We start from the raw sequence: 23,974 nt of genomic DNA, 5'->3' as shown, positions 1-23,974 counted from the left end.
ACACTGCTCAAATTTGGCATACTGTTGATTAACACAGAGAATATAAAAAGTTGTGCGGTCGCGATTAATCGCATCCAAAATAAAAGTTTTTGTTTACATAATATATGTGTGTACTGTTTATTTATTATGTACATATAAATATACACACACACATACAGTTTATATTTTGAAAATATTTACATGTGTATATACATTTATATATTTATATTATTATATTATATATAAATATATTTAATATAAACAAATTTTTCTTTAAATATATACATGCATGTGTTTGTATTTATATATACATAATAAATATACAAAGTACACACTCATATATTATGTAAACAAAAACTTCTATTTTGGATGCTATTAATCGCGATTAATCGTTTGACAGCACTAATAAAAAGTAATTCAGACATTTGAATCAGATGTGCTTGCTTTTTAAAAAATCTTTGTTGGAATAATACTTCTGCTTTTCCATCAGAAGCAATGCTGAGATGTATTTTCATCAATTTCCTTTTCTAAACAAACCCATCTAAGGTGCATTTCTGGTTTAAGATGGTCTAGTCTTGGCCAGAATGACCATCTAAAAAGTGTTCAAAACTATTAGACCAGTCTAATCAGCTTGTCCAGGCAAAGAAACCAGTTGACCACCTTAGGCTGATAGGTTTAAGATGTTTTTTACGAGCAGGACTGTACCATCAGAAAGGTTATTGAAACACAATTCCTTGGATAAAGAAAGTCTGTGAAATGGCATAATCACACTTAAGAATACTAATGAAGTAAATGTACTTGGCTAGAAAAAAACATGCACACATTTAAAGCAAACTCATTATAATATCTGTTCTTTCTTTTCAGGATGGTTGGCACAAAGTGCTAATTAGCACAGAGGAACCAGTTCAGTCCAAATGGTGGAACATGAAGAACATGGCAGTTTCTGGCATCGTACAAAAACTCTTCTAGATATTCCTTATGGCTAGTTTCAAGCTGTAGATTGAAACATGGACAATCTACCCATGATGACTTTAGAGGGACAGAGGTCATCAGCTTTGCAAAAGGCCCCCAAAATGACATTCTCATTAGAGCTTTCAATGGCAGATTCAACCATGGATAGAAACCTGACCTTAAAAGGTACTTCTGATTCACTATCATCTGTTATAGATGAGCCTTTAAAAGACCAATCACAACTTGAGCTGAAGAATAAAAGTTCATTAGAGAAGATCAATCAAACTGTACCAGTGCTCGACAGCAAAGATGAACCTTGTCTTCAAATCTCGAATCGCCTCAAAAAAGAAAAGACAATGAAGTACATTGAATATCAAATCACTTCCGCTCCAATATCAACCTCAAAACTTGAACTAAATGGCGTTTATTGTGAAACTGACCTCCAAATGGATGCTGAGACCGGGTTCAGCTATTTATCGACTCCCTCAGATAGTCCAGTGACCAACAGCGTTGATGTAGACTCCTCAAACACCTCATCTACTACTAATCGTTTCTCTAATTTGACAGTCAGACCCATATCAGAACCAGCTTACTCTTTTGCATCCTCTCCAGTAGGACCGTCCCATCTTGAGCACCCTTACTCAGCTCCTTTGCCAGTAACCAAGGGAGCCGATCTACCCCGAATCATCAAACACAAGCCCAGCTCCATTACCTTTGCAGATTACGACAGCTTTTTGGGTCTAATCACGAACGCCCGAGCCAATGAGAGTTCAGATGCTTGTGAGACCTCTTCTGAAGACGATGGTGACGATGTGTTTCCCAAGTGCAAAGAAATTCTCCAAAGCTCCAGACAAAACGGTGGTGGACTAGAGAAACAGAGGAAAGGAACCTGCGGACAAGTACATGGAGAAGGAAGTTCCAGCACCAAGCTGCCACCCACTAGAAGCAGCAGCTATGAGGCGGAGGAGGAGAGCAGCAGTACAGAGGTGAGGGTCCAGGTGTTTAATAGATTTGTTAAAGCTTAGCTATATCTTTAAGCAGGATAGTCTGTATGGCTTTCAGTTTAGTACTGTATTAATATTCCACAAACGTTCTGCTTCAGGCTCAACCTATAAACACTTAAGTGTTACAATTCTGAAATGAATGCAAGCCAAATGTCTTGCATTAGAACATTTAAACTGTTTTGTTGCTCATTTCAGCTTTAAGTGCTATTCAGGTTTTTCACAGTCATTGAAAACTTGGAAATATTGGGGAGTTTTTGTTTGCCAGGTCTGTAAAAGTCATGGCAGGTAATAAAATCTCCAAAGTCATGGAAAATGAGCGACTGTTTCTGTAGCGAATATAGATTTTTCTAGTTTTGCTTTGATCTTAAATATTTTATCGACTAGATTTTGTGCTTGTTTAGATTCAAACTTGCCCGCAAGCCATAGTTGGTGTCTGACTTCTGAGTGAAACTTTCAAGTGCATTTATTTCAATGAGTCAGTTAAGCAGGTTCATAAATCTGTCAGAAAGACGTGGTATTGCTCTGGAAATGGTCTGAATAAATAACTGGATAAATCATAGAAAAGTCATGGAAATTCATTGGTCTAAATTTGTAGAATTGGTTAACTTTGTTCGTTTAAAGGGATATTTCACCCAAAAATGAATATTTCAGATTTCATATAAAATATCATAATTTGTGTTTGAAGATGAATGAATTTCTTGCGTGTTTGGAATGACATGAGGGTGAGTAATTAATGGCAGAATTTTCATTTTTGGGTGAACTATCCCTTTAAAGAATGTTAAGAATTTCAAGATAAGTTTGTAAAATATCCCACTGACTTTATTAGAATGTTCATCACAATAAAATTTAACGGACAGTGATGACATCCAGTATAATGAATTGCAATTTGGTCTTTTTTCTTTCATTTGTTTTTTTGCATACTAAATTGAAAAGGCACTCATATTCTTTAGGAAAATAAAAAATGTACATTTTAAAGTAAAAGTGAAGCTTTCCTGAGCATCTGTCGTAGTCTCTGCTTTCATGGAATGCTGAGTCTGCTGTCCTTCCTGTCGCCTGTCAGAGCAAACGTCTGTTCAATGGTGAAATTAGCCTTCCATTACTTACAACTCCATTTAGTTGGAGCCAGTCATGGATGATTTGCATCTTTCTACTAACATCATGCCTGACCTGACTGTTTGCAACCTGTGACCTTCCCATCCCAAGTTTATTGGCCTTTAAAGAGGTGTCACGTGTACACATATGAAAACACAATAGCTTATTCCCTACCGTGCTTGGTCAAGAAACCCTGTAAAAAAGTCCCATACCATTCATACCAGAGATAACCAGGACAAAGAGTAAAGTTGATCACACCCTCTTATTCTGTTCTTATCACTACATAAACAGGAGTCGTCAGTGTTTTTCAGTATTTCTATTCATTTTGATATCTTTAGCTATTGTTGGTTGTTAGAACAAGCAGCCATTCCTTTACCATCTTTTTTATACATTTTTTATTTAAATTTTTTAATAGATTAGATTTTAATAGATTCTATACATTATATTTATTATGCACATTAGTAGATTTTTTTTGTCACATTTGCATTTTTTGCAAGTCAGTGTTTTTTTTGTAATCGTCATAAATTTATGCTACATATAGATAATTTTACATTTGCGATGACTTTAAATTTTGCAATTTAAATATTTTAATTGCACAAAATGTTATGAAGCTTTTATAAAATCTGTATAACTATATATAGTATTATTATGTAAATAATATCTCTCACGCTATACTAAAAAGTATTATTTTAGAAGTAGATTTGCTTTTGATTTTAAATTATTAAAAATAATGAAAGATTAGATTTTTAAATAATATTTGCATATACATTTTTAAATTGCAGATGCTTTTACCCAAATAAAATATTTGTAATAAATATTGTTTATTTATTTATTGTAACTTTTTGTACTGGAAGAGACTGTCAAACCAAGAAAGCCCAATTACATCTAGGGTTGTGATGACTTACAGTCACTGCTCAGTGTCAGTGGTGTAGTTACAGTAGTTAGCAGAACGTGCAGAGGTTAAAAGGATTTTTCTAGGGCAGGTGAGCTGAGATGGTTTGTTAGGCCCCAGCACCCCTCTGTTCTGCATGTGCTCGACTCTCCCCTCCTGTTACTCGTTCTCTGTTCATGCATGATTTAAGATGAAACTGTGAAAGAATGTGGTACCCCTCATGTGAGCACTGACCTTGCCTCATTTGCACCTTCTTAAGAAATACCACAATGAGCTGTCTGTGGATAAGGACTGAATATTTATTTATTTTTAAAAATCTGTTAATTTAATTTTTTTTATATTTCAAAAATTATAAATGAGATTCCATAGAACAATTCATATGGAAATTAAATATTAGATATTTAACAGTACACAATTATTTCATGCATTTTGCATCTTCACCATTTGGTGGCGCTCTATACAAACCTTTACTCATATTGTGGCCAATAGCACCAGTACAGTTATTTCTGCTTGTTTATGTGGATTTAATCTTTGCATATGTCTTGGAATTGTGGAAAACTCTGCATCTCTAGCCTGTCCATATCCTTGTGAGGAAAGGCATTCAGTTTGACAGTGACCGGCTCCTGTAACAAAAAGTAGGAGGATTTTCTTCCTCCTTAGAGTCTTATCTGACCTGGATTTGAAGCAGTTCAGCAAACGGATTATGGCTGGTGGCCTTTAAGGATGACATATTGCTACATTCTCTCGGTGAAGATGGCTGGCACGCTCAGTGGGTGGCATGGCCATGGCAGGAAGCCCAGAGCAATGCCAAAGCCAGGCACTTGACTCCTCATTTCCATGTCAATGGGCCAGTGCTGAGATTTACAATGTGGCCAATTTGCGGCGGTGCAGTTATGGTCCTCGGCCATTCTGTCCACCGTGGAAGATAACAATGATGAGCTGATCTGGTGGGACTGACTCATACCGGCCTAGTTGCCATGACAAGTGTATTTTCTCACGACTGACAGGGCGGAAAGGGGTGTTGTAACCAATGCCGGGTTATTGAATACCACGCATTCTGTGCAGGGAACAGATTCCAAGGACTGCCACTGGACCAAGACATTGTTTTTTGGTTTTTTTTAATGAAAAATCCACATGTCTGTGGCAATCAATACTTGATATTTTGATGTTTTTAGGAATAATAGTAAATAAGTGAAATTGGTAACACTTTACAGTATTTATTTGTTGATATTGAAAGGATAGTTCACCCAAAAATGAAAATTCTGTCATTAATTACTCACCCTCATGTTGTTCCAAACCTGTAAGATCATCTTCGGGACACAAATTAAGATATTTTTGATGAAATCCAAGAGCTTTCTGACAGCGATGGTACTCTTGTGAACGCACATCGAAGACTGACACAGAAGAGAAGAAATTGTTGAATAAGGTCATTATTTTTGTTTTCTTTGCACACAAAAAGTATTCTCGTAGCTTCATAACATTACGGTTGAACCACATGGATGTCACATGGACTATTTTAACAATGTCCTTACTACCTTTCTGGGCCTTGAATGTGTCAGTTGCGTTGCTATCTATGCAGGGTCAGAAAGCTTTCAGATTTCATCAAAAATATCTTGGTTTGTGTTCTGAAGATGAACGAAGGTCCTATGGGTTTGGAATGAGTTGAGGGTGAGTAATTAATGACAGAATTTTCATTTTTGGGTGAACTAACCCTTTAATGTTTGAGGTATCATGAACTAACAGTGTACAGTACTTCAACAGCATTTACCATTCTAGATTACTTTTTTTTTATTATACTAATACATTTTTGACATTTTATGTTAAATAAATTACCCATTAGTTCATGTATTATGAACAAACATGAATAAACAATGATCAATACCATTTTATATACATTGCTATTATTAAATATCAACAACACTGTCTTTATTTATTTGATCAAAACTGTAATATTGTGAAATAATATTGAAATTTAAAATAACTGTCTATTTTAATGTAATATAAAATGTAATTTATTCCTGTGATGCAAAGTTGAATTTTTAGCAGCCATTACTCCAGTCCTCAGTGTCACATGATCCTTCAGAATTCATTCTAAGATGCTGAAAATCATGATTTTTTTTTTTTAAGATTCTTGGATAAATAGAAAATTTAAAAAGCACAGCTTTTATTTAAAATATAAATCTTTTGTAATGCTTTGACACTTTACTGTCACTTTTAATAAATTTAATGTCCTTATTAATAAAGGTATTAATTTATTTAAAAAAAAAAAATCTGTGATGTTGTTGAACAACATCCTCATTTATTTCTGAGAAGACACTAATTGTTTTCACTCGAGACATCGCATGGGGGAGGGGGGTCAGATTTGAGCATTATAAACAAATGCATTGTCTTTTGTCAGAGTTAAGAGGGTTAATGATCCATCGCAGAAGGGCAGGACAGAGCGGCGCTGGTGTCTTAAGAGAGACAACAAGAAAGCCTTCTCACTAGCTTTGACTCGTGAAACTCAAAGGTCAGGCAGACTGGACATCGTAAGGTCATGCCAGATTCAAACCCCTACCTGGGATCCAGGACCACTACCCACTAACTCCCTTATCCCAAACTTGAAAAAAAAAGAAAAAGTAGAACGTCTGTGTTCAACATTGATAATAACAAGAAATATTTCTTGAGCACCGATTTAGCATATTAGAATGATTTCTGAAGGATCATATGACACTGACAACTGGAGTAATGATGCTGAAAATTCAGCTCACACAAATAAATTACATTTTAAAATATATTAAAATAGAAAACAGTTATTTTGAATTGTGATAATATTTCACACTATTACTGTTTTTACTGTTTCTGATCAAATGCAGCCTTGGTAAGCATGAGACTTCCCTCTAAAATGTAGTTTTGAATGGTAGTGCATCATTTAAAATCGCCCTAGAACTTTTGTGCTGCTTTGTTCGCTCTCTGAAGGAATGTCAGCATCTTGAGTGTAATTGGTTAAGGGTCTTACCATGCCCACATTCCTTGAGATTTTACGTGCCTCATATGTCGCCCCCCTTTTCAACCGACCCATGTATTTCTGCTGCCTGAGACAAATGTGTCCCATTCTGGCATGACAGTCGTCAATAGCATCATTGTGTGAGGATGAGAGCGAGCTGTAATCTTTGCCTTGGGGCTGCAGATCCCAAGAAGGACTTGAGCGTTTCCGCCTGCTGTGTCTCCCGCACCGGGACGTTACTGTTAAATGTTCCTCACAGTTCATCTTTGCCCTCTTCCTGCTCTCTGGCCCCTCCACTTCCTGTTGGTAAAGGGGCAACCCTGTTGATTTACAGCTTGGTGAGTGAGGTAGGTGAAGGTAATTTATAGCCCAGGAACCCTCGGCCCTGTCTGAGCTGGACGGGACAGTCTATATATACTCTTTGGCAGGGGTGTCTGGGGAGCAGTGAAAGTAGCAGTGAGGAGAAAGGAGAGGAATACCACACGACTATGTTTGGACTACAGTGGCAGCTGGGTTGCTCACTGGTTTTGGTTCAAAAGTGTGTGGCACTGGGACACTTGACTCTCAATGCCATTTACTGCCCAGGAGAAAATAATGAACAACACGTATATCTTATCTTATCTTATCTTATCTTATCTTATCTTATCTTATCTTATCTTATCTTATCTTATCTTATCTTATCTTATCTTATCTTATCTTATCTTATCTTATCTTATCTTATCTTATCTTATCTTATCTTATCTTATCTTATCTTATCTTATCTATCTTATCTTAATCAATTGTTCTGTCAATTACTCTATTGCTGTCTATCACTATCTATCGTGCTGTCGCTCTATCTGTCTGTCTATCTAACTATCTATCTATCTATCCTTCCATCTGTCGTTCTATCGTTCTATCTTTCTATCGTTCTATCTTTCTATCGTTCTATCATTCTATCTATCCTTCTATCTATCTATCTATCTATCTATCTATCTATCTATCTATCTATCTATCTATCTATCTATCTATCTATCTATCTATCTATCTATCTATCTATCTATCTATCTATCTATCTATCTATCTATTGTTCTATCTATCGTTCTATCATTCTATTGTTCTATCTGTCTACCGTTCTATCTATCCTTCCATCTATCGTTATATCTATCATATATTGTTCTATTATTCTATCGTTTGATCTATTCGTATCTATTGTTCTATCTATCTATCGTTCTATCCTTCTATCTATCCTTCCATCTATCGTTATATCTATCGTTCTGTCTATCTTTCTATCGTTCTATCTGTTGTTCTATTATTCTATCGTTTGATCTATCTATCTATCTATCTATCTATCTATCTATCTATCTATCTATCTATCTATCTATCTATCTATCTATCTATCTATCTATCTATCTATCTATCTATCGTTCTATATATCGTTCTATATATCGTTCTATCTATTGTTCTATCTATCGTTCTATCATTCTATCGTTCTATCTATCTACCGTTCTATCTATCTACCGTTCTATCTATCCTTCCATCTATCGTTCTATTGTTATATCTATCGTATATTGTTCTATTATTCTATTGTTTGATCTATTCGTATTCATCTATCTATCTATCTATCTATATCTATCTATCTATCTATCTATCTATTCTATCTATCTATCTATCTATCTATCTATCTATCTATCATTCTGTCTATCTTTCTATCGCTCTATCTATTGTTCTATTATTCTATCGTTTGATCTATTTGTATCTATCTATCTATCTATCTATCTATATATATATCTATCTATCATTCCATCTATCGTTCTATCGTTCTATCTTTCTATCTATCCTTCCATCTATCGTTATATCTATCGTTCTGTCTATCTTTCTATCGTTCTATCTATTGTTCTATTATTCTATCGTTTGATCTATTTGTATCTATCTATCTATCTATCTATCTATATATCTATCTATCATTCTATCATTCTATCTATCGTTCTATCGTTCTATCTCTCGTTCGAGCAGTCATTCTTTCTATCGTTCTTTTTATCATTGTCATTTTATCTTCTGTTCAGTTGTTCTGTGTATTGTTCTAGCTATCGTTACATATATAAACGTATTCCTTGAAAATGTTTTAAAAAGATTACGCTGATGTCTCAAACATCAATGCATTGAACTGAAATGTCAAACTGAGATCTCAGTATGAACTCAATTATTTCTCATCAGATTCTTCAGTCAGAATGATCTGGGCTGTTCTGTCCACTATAATTTTATAGATCTGTACTCCCACCAAATGCCAACAGTTCTCTTATTTGTTTCCATTGTATTTCTCCTAAGGAATTTTAGGAGAATCATCAGAGACAAAGTTAATACTAAAATGAAACTGAAAATTCCGCTAAGTCTAAGCAGTAACATTTTCCTCTGTGAACGTGTTGGCGTGATTCAGTGATTTTATGCAGAGCGTAGTGTAGTGGGACTTTGAAAGCTTTGAGAAATAAGAAGTCACCGCTCTGAAATCAGTGCTGGCTCATGAAGATGGTTATTTTTGGCTCTGTACATCAAACGAAAACAGACCCTTGAATGAATAACCGAGTCTAATGTAATGAGTCTGTCTAATCAGTTTTATCCTCAGTGTTTGTTTGTCTGTGATGTCCTACAGTATGTCTCTTCTGTCTGTATGCAGGAGTCTCCTCAGGTCCTGTCTCCCTGGTCTGAATCTATGACCCAGCTAATGAAGAGATTGGATCAGCTCAATCTGGACATAGAGGAAGCTCTCAGCGCCGGCTCTTCCCCCTCCGACACACCCAACACCGCCCGGAGACACACTACTAATGATAGAGCATCCCTGCAGGTCACTCTCACTTTGTTTCTCATTAAATATAAATTTAATGGAAAATATGTTGCCTTAGCTTCTTTGAAACGTGCATAATCTTTTTAGCCTCTGGATTTTATCCAAATCACATCTGATCAATTGTAAATACTATTCTATTCCAACTATATATATATATATATATATATATATATATATATTAGTTGACATTCATACTTTTGTGTCTAGATAACTGATAAGAATTCAGTATGAAGTTGCTTGATGTGCCAGTGCATGGCGTCTGTCTGTGACATGGGTTAGATAGAATGTGCTGCATGCTGGCAGAGACTAGACCAGACTGGTGACACTGACACAGAGCTCCATTGTCTTGGGAGCTTGCCATGGGGAATATTCAATGCTGTTTAAAAAAAAACTCATGCAAACTCGCGACATAACCACCCTGTAGCAAGGGTTCACCGCAAGACACAAAAGTGCCTTTTGGTTCCTCAAGACAACGATGTCTTGTGCTTGCAGTCTGTTGTTCTGTTTGTATCGCTATGTCCATTCGTGATAGTTAGCGGAATGACGTGATGGTTTCAGAGCCCTCACGACACCCTAGTTTTTGACAAGAGACTAGATTTACCGTTGTGTGTTATTCTGGACAAGGTGATCATTTTTCCATTTCCAATAGTTTTTGTGAGCCTGTGTCTCTGCTACCGACCGCTTCTCTTTTCTTCTCATAGTCATCTCTAGAGGTCATCTGTTCCAGACAAAGTGTGTCCCGTCCCACGCTAAAATCTCTTGTGCTGTCGTTGCAGAGTGGAGCTGCGGGGGTGAACCAGTCCCTCAACTGGAACAACATGGCCAGAAGAACCGACACGAGGGAACGGCACAGCCAAGAAAGACTTGCGGGAGCCACTTCCTCTCTGGGGAGATCACATGGTAGAAAGACAGAGGTGAGCATTTGAACTTACTTAGTATGATTTTTGTTTGTGTTGTATTGAATTGTTTAGTTTGTGGTTAGTAGCTGTCAATTTTAAGATATATGATGTATATAATAATCTGGTTTAGAGAGTTGATCAGTATGTAGACCATGTGATCAGTTGCTTAGCTTTGCTCTGTGAAGTGTTTCCTAATGAACACGCTGTGTGTCAGTGACCAGGGCACACGTTCATTCCAAGAAGTTTCTGGGGTTGAGGTTGATGTCCTGGGACTGCATTTCTAATGGCTTTTCTGCATTAGCGGGACTAAGTTAAATAGATTTTCCTTTGCTAATCCAAACAGGATTCCCCCTTAGTCTGGGGAATTGAATTAATGAATTCAAAGCGATACCAAAGGAAGTCTTTTAGTGGGCCATTTAAGGCCATCACATCTTGTTTGGATTCCAAACCAGTGTAGCTTAGCTTAACCAGTAATTTTTAAACATCTAAAACAGGATTTATAAGTAGATTTTTAGTAGGTGTTTCAATGTAAATGCACCATCCTTCTCCAAAATATAAGGAATTATTCAAAAAGTTTGGAATATTTAATGTTAATGTTAAAATAATAAATTGTACATATCAAGGATGCATTTATTTAATGAAAATTTCAGTAAAATTTAAAACAACTGTTTTCCATTTCATTATATTTAAAAATGTAATTTATTCATCTGATAACAAAGCTGAATGTCTTCAGTGTCACATGATCCTTCATATACACCGCAGTGTATATGTGTAATTTAAAATTAAGCAAAATTAAAGGTTTCGCATTCTTTGGTTTTGATTGGTTGAGACCTCATGTTTAGGCCTACTACATAATAGTTAAAGTATGCAGTTTTTCCAAGAGTAAGGGTTTAGTTTCTAGTTGTACGTAGCTTTTAAACATTTGGAGTTCATTTGTAACCGGACAAGGCATTTTTGCAGAGAATGTGCGTGTCCTGCTGTTTAGAGGAAGTACAGAGAGACCTGACAACTGAGCGATTTATGAGTTCGGGGCTCGTGTGAAAGATACTGAAAGGAATGTTCTATCATTCTGGAAACGAATCCGACATGCAAAGGATGGAAAATAAGACTCTTCACGGATGATCGCCGCAGCTGATTTACAGCTGTCTTAGTCCGGCTTCAGATCGACCGCAATTTATGGTGGACTTTGTGGACTTGGTGGACTTTTGTCTCAAGCCACCCTGGTCTGCAAAGACAGAGAAAACAAACAATCGCCAGCTCTTCCTTTTAGCTCGTCATGAATATTTTTCATTTCAAAGGAACGCACTCTCTTGCATTGTTCCAAAACAATATCCGATGAGCAACAGTGGGTTTAAATGAGCACAATATCTGTGGGAATCCGGCCCTTTTCCATCCGGCTGGAGAACTGGGCCAGATGTGTTTGTTTAATCTCTGCATAGCTGAAGCGGCACTAGTACGTTCTGCGGTCTGTGCTCGGGAGCCCCGCTAAAGGCCTCTGGCAGGGATCTGGGAGGTGATGGTGTTTGTTAGAGTGTGTGAGAGCGCAGGAGAGAGAGAGTTGAAGAGGGTAATTGGATTGGAGGGGGTAATAGAATGATTTGGCTTTGTGCAGTCTGACAAAATGAAGTCTTGAGGTTCTTGGAGAAGATTAGCAGGTCAAAAGCTCCAGAGGCATGTGGAGGCCTTCGGTCCGCTGGAATGAATGTAGGCCACCCTCATGTAGATGACAATTCCAAACTCTGAAAGCTCCGTTGGCATTTTACCAACTGTCTTCTAACATTAACACAGTTTGTGATTCTCACCAAGCCTGTTATCCTCGTTCACCTCTTGTTGTCGTGAAGAAGGTGTTCCTGTGGTCACACACATCTGCTAGCTGGTCTTGAAGGTCTCATCTGATCTCAATTAAAAAGAGACAAACTGTGGGGAAAGAAGAGTTGTCTTCCTTTTAATTCATGATTTGGAACTTGAATTGTGAGGAAGAGGAATTTATATATATATATATATATATATATATATATATATATATATATATATATATATAAATTGAGTAAAACATTTAGTAAAAATTATGTAATTTATATTTCAGTATTTTTGTACATGTATAATTTATTTTAGTTATAAAATTGTTGTATAACAAATTTAGATTATAAATGTTTGTTTATAATATTTTATTTACATATAAAATATAACATACAACTTATATATTGCATATTATTAGCTAATAATAATATCTAATATACTGTGTATTTATTTATTTATGCAAAATCTTCTTGACAGTTTTAATCAAGTTACATTTTCTGAGTTATGTATTTATTATATAACAGTTTAGATTTGTTTTATAAAAGTTTATGTATATGTATGTTATATCTTAGAATTTTTGGTGTAATATATATGTAAATTCTTCTTCCTGACAATTCAAATTAAATTCCATCTTTTACAGTACTTAACATTTTAATTATATTTAGCATAAAATTATAAATAATAAGTTGATTATATAAAAATCTAATTAATGTGAATAATAATATCAACAATAATAGCAATAGTACATTTGTATTAGTTTTTAAAAATGTCTATTTTTTTATTACTTTTTATTTGAATTTTAGTTATTAGTACATCAAGTTAAACAAAATGAAACTGGGAAAAGCTGCCTTGGCAACTAGATTTAAAGAAATTATAATAATTTAATAATTTTTTTTATTTTTTATGAAGTATTTTAATAGGATTTCTGTTCTGGAATGCATACACTGTGTGTGTGTGTGTGTGTGTGTGTGTGTGTGTGTGTGTGTGTGTGTGTGCGTGTTTCTTTTCTCGAATTTAATGTTAATTCAGCCTGCAACCTAGATTGAGTTTTGGTTCAAATTCAAAAGCTAGACATATCAGCTACTTTGAAGCTGTTCATGATTCAACACTGAGCGAATGTTTATGTTGACGCAGTGTTACGAGGAAGCTGTACGTCATAAATATGACTCACAAGGATCTGGGCCAAAGCAGCCCATCTATTTATTAGTGCTGTAACATCAACCACTGTGAAAGAGGTTGTTTCAGTCAATCACGTCACTACTACACCGCACCATACAGTTGACGCCGTCATAAAATCTTTAAAGAAAACATACGGCTCAAAATGCTTGTTAACTTGGAACCAGCTTTTATTTAAGATGTTGTAAGCCCCGGTTTTAATGTAGCTTCCATACTGTAAAGAACCCACTGTGGAATCACCAAATGTGCTCTGTCTGTAACATTTTAAAGGGATAGTTCACCTAAAAAGAAAATTCTGTCATAATTTACTCACCCTCGAGTCGTTCCAAACCCTAGTGACATTCTTGGCTCTGTGAAACACAAAAGATATATTCTGAAAAAATGTCCGTACAATGCAAGTCAGTGGGTTCCAAAGTTGTTTTCATTTTTAAATTAACTATCCCTTTAATTTGCTTAATTACATGTTGGTGGCTCGCTTAGAATTGATAAGTGTTTGAATCATCGTGTGAACTCACAAATGCTTTGGCAAAACTCTTTCCCACTGCCTCTAACCTATTCCTCACCCTCAACCCATTGTTGCTAAAGCCTGGAGGTGCTGGTGAGCGATGGGAAGCTGAGTCTTCTCCATCCATCTGTGTGGAGGGTCCACGCTGGCTCTCCAACTCCCTGCGGGGTCCTCGGTTGGGGCAGGAGAGGGGAGCTAAGCGGCTCAATAGGATGAAGATAGATTACGGGGCCAAGTGCAACTCAGGAGGCCAGGATTTGTTCTGCTCCAGCAGAGGTTAAGCCTCAGTTTGGGACGTTGGTTGAGGAGCGGCCCTGCAAAGTGTCAAAATACAGCTGGGTTGAGAGGTCAATGCTGTGCGCTTTTGCTCTTTTTCTTTTCCTTTCGATTTTGTGGGATACTTTCCTTGTGAATCTACATAATCTTAATCTTTTTTTGTACTGTGAGAACTTTTTAGTGTCTGACTTAAAGGGATATTTCACCTAAAAATGTATTGTATTTGTTTTGTTGATGTTTAGCAGAACACACAGAATACTAGGAACAACATGAGGGTAAATGACTGAATTTTAATTTTTGGGTGATATATTCAACTAGGCTAGATTTATTGTGCAACTAGAACATGTGATCTGTTTTAAATTCTGTGTATTGCATACATTATATTGACAGTATCAACATTCCTTAGACCTCACTCATTGAAAACAATCATAACATCCTTCTCAAAGTTCCTTCCCAAAACATTTGCTTATTGGGGTTTGTAAATATAGCAGTATGTATGCCGTCAGCGTGCAAGTTCACATTTCCTGTGACACAGGAGGCAGAAAAGAGAATGCTTTGTGTAAACACCATTCAGTGACTTGCAATTCCCCTGAAAGTCTATCTGCCTGCTGTCATTCAGAGGTTACAGCTTCATTTGTTAAGTTATAAAATGTAATTTGACACTCATCTACCAATTATAAATATACTATGCTATAAATATATTGAACTTAAATATATCAGTTATCATTGTTAACTAAAATTAAAACTATATATAAAAACAAATAATAAAATAGATGAAAACTGAAATAAAATAAATAAGTATTGCATAAGTATTATAAGTATTTTTTTCCCCCAGGCAAAGGTAACTTTTTTTTATATGTATTTTTATTTAGTTTAACTTGACATACCAACATAATTAAAACTAAAATAAAAAAAATTAAAGTATATAGAAATATGAAAAAGTAATAAAATACCAAAACACACCACTAAAATTTTAACTAAAATTAAAATTGAAAATATAAATATGCAAATGTAATGAATGCAATAAAAATAATTCGAAATAGAAAAAATATATCTTTATCTATCTATCTATCTATCTATCTATCTATCTATCTATCTATCTATCTATCTATCTATCTATCTATCTATCTATCTATCTATCTATCTATCTATCTGTCTATCTATATGAATAAATCATATATTTTATTATATTAACATGTTTATTTATTATAAATATAAATATATATTATAATTTTTTCAAATTTTGTATTTTTAACATTAGATATTTATTTTATATATATTATAACCTTTATATATTTTTTAAAATCGGTGGATGGTCATCAGTGGAGAAAAATGCTTTTGGCCACAACATCTACCAGCGGCTACCTCGACCCCTTGGGCACGATGCCCATGTTTTTCACTTCCTGTTGGTCAGACTGTTATGTGTGGAACCTGTACATGAAATGCACACACATTTATCCACATACGCATTGTACACAGTGATGCATGGACCTTTCACCACCACAAGCCTTGAGAGGCATTCTGGCAACGTGCCTAGAAGCAGAACAGCTCTCAAAGCGCGTTTTAACATATACAGCACTTTCAGAAGCACCAACACTGAGGTGCTTATTCAACTTTCTTGTGTTTCCTTTAAAAGCAGGACTAATTTGGGAATAGGGTTGATCCTACGTTATCCTTCCCTTTTAAGTCATCTTTCATTTCCTCAATTACTCAACCCTGCTTTTTTGTTTCCTTTTCAGAAAACAGGCACAGGCTTGTGCAAAAACATGATATATATAGCCTCCGTTTATACATTTACTACATGCACAGATTCCACATTGAACATTTGAGATACATCAGATAAATCTTGTCCGCAGTGTCACCCTTGACAGTGACCTATTCCTTCTTTTCTCCTTCATAACTGTGTATTTCACTAAGACTGTTTCTGTCATAACACAACCAAGGCCCTGCGTCATGCTAGTTGCATTTCTTTGACTTTCTCTAGATGTTAACTTCAAAAAAATACCACCAACTCAGTCGCCCACCTCAGTTTGGAAGATGGATAGTCCACGGCCTGATAGCCCAAACAGACCTTCCGTCAGAACATCAACAAACGCATAAAACTACAGACCCGATTCGGGGGGGGAAGCTGAACACTGTGGAGAATGAGGGAACTAGATGGAACATATTCCAATGGATTGAGCAAGGCTGAAGAAAGGAGCTAAATATAGAAAAGTTGTCCTGCTGCAGGGGGTTTCATGGAATGCAAGATGGATGAGGTTTTGCTCTCGGGACCACATCTGGCCCGCCCGAGCCCTTTGGGGTCACTTTGAAGTGGATGCCGAAGGGCTTTTTTGTACTTTACAGCACATACTTTCTCTCTTATCCCTCTATTTTTAATCTTATGCTTTGTCTTATATTCTCCATCATTTTACACCCCTAAATTCTTCTGGCTTCATTTTTTTTTTTTTTTTCTCTGCCTTGTAAAAAGGGTATTGTGAGTACATTATAAAGAATTTTAGAATGCTTGGCAATGTGATTCTATTTACTTTGTAAAGATTCCTGGTCTTACCGTTGATGATTGATTTAGAAGAAAATGAAAGTGTTTGTCTTTCACTGCGTCAAATCAAATACTGTAGGTACTAAAGCTGCATGATTAATCATTAAAAGATTATCAAACCCATACAACCTTATTTATAAATGACAACGATTTGTCTGTGTCTAAACCTTTAATAAAGTCAAACCGAAACATTCAAATGTGTTCACACTGCCACTTGTAGAGAGAGCAATTGTTGGTTACAATGTTTATTACATTGTTCCGCCACTAGGTGGCGACAAGTGACTCTTAAAAATGTATAAGTCATTGAATCATTCATTCAAACAATAAAAAAAAAATAATTCATTCAAATTAATTTTTGAATGGAATGAAGCAATTAATATTTTGTTACAGCCTCTAGTAAATTGTTATTTTGCTTAGTTTTGAATCATGTGAAAATCATGATTCTCAATTTATTCAGAATCGTGCAGCTCTAGTAAGTTCTACATTTACTTTGAAACTCGCTTTGCAACCAATAAAAAAATGTCTACGTATATAGTGTGAATGTATTTCGGATGTAGGCTACTACATCTGTCATGTTGTCATTATCATGTGACCTTTGGCTGTTGTGTTGCTTCACTGATATTCACAAATACTCTCTGTGGCATCATGGGATTGTAAAGTGTCCACCAGATGCACACTTAAGAATCTCGGCAGAAGTAGTAGGTCATCCGAGTACTTTTCGCCTGCTGTTTTATGTATTCGGATAACTCGCATACAATTTAGTTTTTTTCTTGCCTACTATATAGTATGGAATTAGCCTATTTTGGTTACCTTTTTGGTTGATGGCACTGATCAGTCTTATTACTTGTCTCACTGAAATAACTTTTGGTAGTAAAATGGGTTGCACCATTGCATGTTGGCTTTAAAGGAATGGTTCACCCAAAAATGAAAATTTTGTCATTATTTACTCACCCTCGTGTTGTTCCAAACCTGTATGAGTTTCCTTCTTATGTTGAACATAAAAGTAGATATTTTGAAGAATGCTGGTAATCAAACAGTTGATGGTCCCATTGACTTCCATAGTATTTCTTTCCCTACTATGGAAGTCAACGGGGACCAACAACTGTTTCGTTCTTCAAAATATCTTCTTTTGTGTTCAACATAAGATTATACAGGTTTGGAACAACATGAGGGTGAGTAAATGATGACAAAATTTTCATTTTTGTGTGAACTATTCCTTTAAATGAGTCAGTTTAGGCCAGTCAGTATCAGTTTCATGTGGAACATGTGTGTAATATCAAACATGTATTAGAGAATCTCCAGTGCGGTGAATATTATGATAGACGTTAGTCATGCATGCCAAATAAAACCGCTAAAAATGAATTGTGGGGGAATCCCAGACATACAAAAATACGTCTTGAACTTCAGGAGCTGTGTTATATAGCATGATCCAAAATCTCCAACAGCTCATAATTCAGATTCAGCCCAAATGATGTTTTTGTATCTTTATGTATCGTACCATTGCCTCTGGAAATTACTGCATCTGTTTTCCTTTTGCTGCGTTAGGATCTTGTATCTCATTCTGAGCCAATGCAGTGTCTGCACAGTTAGTTTTCCTCAGTTTCCCCTCAGGCATTATTATTTTTCATCTGTCTATCTATCCATTATTTCTGACTGAGAAATGATTATACTTGTAATCCTGTCAGCCTTCATCGTTCACACAGAGGAATCCTACAATTCCAAGAAAATGACACACACCCAGGAAGGCGCTCATTAGTATATAGACCACATGTGTCAAAACAACATCCCCCTTCCTTCATTGCCTTTTTCAGTTGCGTCTTGATCTATTTTCTCGTATTTGATAGTGTTAGCATTCGGTTTCTTTACTTGAAGGTCTTGAATTTGATTTGTCCCTCATTTTGCCGTCAGGTTGATTGACTGATGTGTGGATATTTCAGCGTTGTATCTTTTCGTCTAGATCTGTTTTTGTAAGGTGGCTCTTCCTAAAGCTAGTCCTCATTCACTGACGCTTAATTACATGTCATGTAACCGTCATTCGTGTCAGTGACAATTAGACTACTGCTTTGAAACACAGCAGGACTTTACTCGTGCTCATGCTCTTTCTTCCTAGAATTCACAGTAATCTTTTGCAAACTTGTTTTGAAAGGCGACATTCCAGTAAGCGGCCCGCTAGTCTTGTCAAAAATAACATGTAATATACATACCTAGAAACGGTCTCGCTTTACAGTTTTTCACGCGCTGTTTAAGCTGTTTTATGAGGGTAACACCCTCAGTTGTACTTACATTTGAACACCATAACTCTTTGAGATGTGCTGTTAAAATTCAACCCCTCATTGCAAAATCTCACAGCCTATAAGCAACCATGACATCATCCATCATTTCCCCTCTTTTTTTCGGACCCATATCTGATTAAACGGAGGCAGAGGGCCTCAGTGTACATTTACAGCTGAGGGAATACTCAAACAATGATCAACAGGCACTTCAAACAGCTTTAGTAGTCTTAATGTGTTGAATTACACTAAAATGACTTGTGTTTTGTTGGTTGCTGTGATTCCAGACAACACATCTGCTTCCTTTCAATGTAAAATGCCCCTAACCTTTTGAGACCCAACAAAACATAATTTTTTACATCATTGTTGTGTTTAGTAGACATTTGCTGCCTCTGCTACTGAAATTAGCCATGCATCTGGGTCTGCTCACTCAGACAAGGCGGGAAAAAATTGAGCAATTTTGCATTAATCTTAAAAGTTAGAGTCTTCTTTTTATGCAAGGTTCGGTTTTCAACTTCATACATTTTGTGGACACATTTTCATGTAACTTTTGTTTTTAACTATATATAATATAGTATAAATGTATAATATGCAGTTTTAATAATTGAATTATTTCATAGTGTGATATTATTATTTTTTTATTTTTCATAGTGTTGTAGATTATTAATATATATGTTGGTGTGTGTGTGTGTGTGTGTACACAGACAGACACACAGACAGACACACACACACACACACACACACACACACACACACACACACACCTACATACATGCTGAATGTTTTAATATAAATCACATATATTTATACTAATATAAATTAAATGGTTATTATGAATGTGTAACATGGGATTCTATGAACAAAATGATTTATATAATAATAATAATAATTATTATTATTATTTAATATTCATTATTTATAATATAATTTGTTTAATTTATATTATAAATAGTATAACAAAGATATTAACAAAATATTTAGCAATTCAGCTTGATGCTTTTAATTATAAAAAGGTATCATTAATTATGTAGTTTTATTTTTGTATTTTTATTATTAGATTATTTTGTCATATATTAATATTATTTTATTGGTCTCACCTCCAAACATTTGATACAGTAAACAGTAAAGTCACAGTAAAGTCCTCAAGACCTAAGACATTGAGTATTGTGTCAGAAATACACACACACACACACACACACACACATAATTTTACAGTACTGTTCCGCATATATACATACTATGTACTTATTACAAACCCGATTCCAAAAAAGTTGGGACACTGTACAAATTGTGAATAAAAACAGAATGCAATGATGTGGAAGTTTCAAATTTCAATATTTTATTCAGAATACAACATAGATGACATATCAAATGTTTAAACTGAGAAAATGTATAATTTTAAGGGAAAAATAAGTTGATTTTAAATTTCATGGCATCAACACATCTCAAAAAAGTTGGGACAAGGCCATGTTTACCACTGTGTGGCATCCCCTCTTCTTTTTATAACAGTCTGCAAACGTCTGGGGACTGAGGAGACAAGTTGCTCAAGTTTAGGAATAGGAATGTTGTTCCATTCTTGTCTAATACAGGCTTCTAGTTGCTCAACTGTCTTAGGTCTTTGTCGCATCTTCCTCTTTATGATGCGCCAAATGTTTTCTATGGGTGAAAGATCTGGACTGCAGGCTGGCCATTTCAGTACCCGGATCCTTCTACGCAGCCATGATGTTGTAATTGATGCAGTATGTGGTCTGGCATTGTCATGTTGGAAAATGCAAGGTCTTCCCTGAAAGAGATGACGTCTGGATGGGAGCATATGTTGTTCTAGAACTTGGATATACCTTTCAGCATTGATGGTGCCTTTCCAGATGTGTAAGCTGCCCATGCCACACACACTCATGCAACCCCATACCATCAGAGATGCAGGCTTCTGAACTGAGCGCTGATAACAACTTGGGTTGTCCTTGTCCTCTTTAGTCCGGATGACATGGTGTCCCAGTTTTCCAAAAAGAACTTCAAATTTTGATTCGTCTGACCACAGAACAGTTTTCCACTTTGCCACATTTTAAATGAGCCTTGGCCCAGAGAAAATGCCTGCACTTCTGGATCATGTTTAGATATGGCTTCTTTTTTGACCTATAGAGTTTTAGCCGGCAACGGCGAATGGCACAGTGGATTGTGTTCACCGACAATGTTTTCTGGAAGTATTCCAGAGCCCATGTTGTGATTTCCATTACAGTAGCATTCCTGTATGTGATGCAGTGCCGTCTAAGGGCCCGAAGATCACGGACATCCAGTATGGTTTTTCCGGCCTTGACCCTTACGCACAGAGATTGTTCCAGATTCTCTGAATCTTTGGATGATATTATGCACTGTAGATGATGATAACTTCAAACTCTTTGCAATTTTTCTCTGAGAAACTCCTTTCTGATATTGCTCCACTATTTTTCACCGCAGCATTGGGGGAATTGGTGATCCTCTTCCCATCTTGACTTCTGAGAGACACTGCCACTCTGAGAGGCTCTTTTTATACCCAATCATGTTGCCAATTGACCTAATAAGTTGCAAATTGGTCCTCCAGCTGTTCCTTATATGTACATTTAACTTTTCCGGCCTCTTATTGCTACCTGTCCCAACTTTTTTGGAATGTGTAGCTCTCATGAAATCCAAAATGAGCCAATATTTGGCATGACATTTCAAAATGTCTCACTTTCAACATTTGATATGTTATCTATATTCTATCGTGAATAAAATATAAGTTTATGAGATTTTTTTATTCACAATTTGTACAGTGTCCCAACTTTTTTGGAATCGGGTTTGTATATTAATTGCAATAACCCATGTATCATATATTACCCTGTACTTTCTTGGGTAAGTACACGTAGGTGCACGTACTGTAAAATAAAGTGCAACCCAAATCATAAATTCATTTTTGTAAAATCAATGCATATGAGAGTACTGTGATATCTTTCACAGGGCACATGATACCTGAGTGTGTAGTAGCAGAAAGATGAAACTAGAAAACAGGCCTCTTATGGATTACAACTGGAATGTTGGACATGACCCTCTCTCTAAACAAGTAGCACTTTCTCTCTTGGCTGGGCAAGAGCACTGTAAATCATAGTGACCCAGGTCAATACTGTTCAGCAGATCCGTGGGAGGAAATTCAATGGTCAGGTGTTGATTTTATCCACTGTGGGAGAGGAGCGATACTTTAGGTCCTTTGTTTTGATGCTTCATGAGACCGTTTTATGTGGTGTGGTTACAGTTATGAAAATATTAACTCAACCTTGATGAATGTCTTTTAACAGATTTCATGTTTTGTTTTCAGATGTCCGTCAAGAAGAGGCATGGAGATGCAGGTGAATACATGTTTTCCTTTATATTTCAAATTGTGCAGGCAATAAGACATGTTTGGATGTAATAGACACAGTAATGTGAATTTATCAGACTGGGTAAATGCGTTGGACATTGTTTGCTCGGTGAGGTGTAAAAGAAGCTCTTTGAATGCATTTTCTGAACTTTATAGGCCTACATAAACTTCTAGATAAAGATATTATGTCCTACATCTTTGCTTTAATCAGTTGAGACATTCGCTAATTAGACCGGCTCATTGAGGAGCCGTGTAATGCTTTAACAGGGTGTATCTGGTTTTCAGAGGTTGTCTGAATTGCTGCTTAATGTAATTAAATGACTAAAGTGTGCAATCGCTAGACAGCTCAAACATTCTAGTCCTCTGTGCTCGAATTGCGCCCCGAGCTTGTCCCGAGATTTGCCCAGAGCGTGACTAATTCAAGGATGAAACAAGATTCTTGTTGTGTTATCCTGGACTGGAATGGGCTTTCCTTTAATCTTGACTGATGTCGCAGTTTGAAATCTCAGAATCTCACATTTCTAATATATTCTCAGGCAGTGTTTTGCTGTGTGAACTTACTAACTGTATTTACAAGTTAAATACGTTTTTTGCAAGTTAAACTAAGTGAAAATGAAACTTTTTATGCACTGAATTTACAGGATAGTAGGAAGAGCTGTGTTGAGAAGAAATATGGGAAAAAAGGAAAATAGATGGAAAGAAAAAGAAAGATGGAAGGATGGGAAAAAAGGGATGAAAAGAAAGCAAGAGAAATATGGAAGTAAGGAAGAAAGGAAGGAAGGAAGGATGGATGGATGGAAAAGAGCAAGAGAAATATGGAAGGATGGAAAGAAAGGGATGGGGAAAAAGGATGGAAAGAAAGGGATGAGAAGAAGGAAAGAAATATGGAAGGAAGCAAAGAAAGAAATGCAGAAGGAAAGAAGGACGTGAACAACGATGAAAAATAGAAAACAGATGGAAAGAAAGAAACATGTAAGGAAGGAAAGAAAGAAATGCGTAAGAAAAGAAAGAAAAGAACAATGGGACAAAGGTAGTACGAAGGACGGATAAAAGAAGAAGAGAAGGAAGGAAGGAAAAAAGAAGAAAAGGATGGTAAAAATATATGTACAGAATAGAAAGTACTAAAGACAGACAGAAAAAAGAAAGAAAGAAAAAATGTGTAAGAAAAAGAAAAGAACAATGGGACAAAGGTAATACAACGGAAGGATGAAAGAAGAGAAGGAAGGAAAAAAGAACAAAAGGAAGGTAAAAAATGTAAAGAATAGAAAGTATTAAAGACAGAAAGACAGACAAAAGAGAAAGCAAGAAAGAAATGTGTAAAAGAACAATGGGACAAAGGTAATATGAAGGAAAAAGGAAGAACAGAAGGAACAGATGTAAAAAATAAATAAAGAAAGAAATGAAGAATGGAAAAAGA

At 35.8% G+C, this 23,974-nt stretch overlaps 1 protein-coding gene across 1 annotated transcript in view; it reads left to right on the top strand.

Annotated features, from left to right (window-relative positions):
* stard13b (StAR-related lipid transfer (START) domain containing 13b) overlaps positions 1 to 23,974 on the top strand; it is a 92,718-nt gene that overhangs the window by 6,537 nt on the left and 62,207 nt on the right. The window contains exons 2-5 of the mRNA XM_058744429.1: positions 844 to 1,916; positions 9,555 to 9,722; positions 10,499 to 10,636; positions 22,516 to 22,546. Coding sequence (XP_058600412.1) covers positions 987 to 1,916; positions 9,555 to 9,722; positions 10,499 to 10,636; positions 22,516 to 22,546 — 1,267 coding nt within the window. The 5' untranslated portion in view covers positions 844 to 986. The remainder of the gene's footprint in view (positions 1 to 843; positions 1,917 to 9,554; positions 9,723 to 10,498; positions 10,637 to 22,515; positions 22,547 to 23,974) is intronic.

This window comes from Onychostoma macrolepis, chromosome 15 (assembly GCF_012432095.1).
Source record: "Onychostoma macrolepis isolate SWU-2019 chromosome 15, ASM1243209v1, whole genome shotgun sequence".
Taxonomy (NCBI): Eukaryota; Metazoa; Chordata; class Actinopteri; order Cypriniformes; family Cyprinidae; genus Onychostoma; species Onychostoma macrolepis.
Note: the sequence above shows the minus strand (reverse complement) of the source record. Positions and strands in the feature narration are given on the sequence as shown.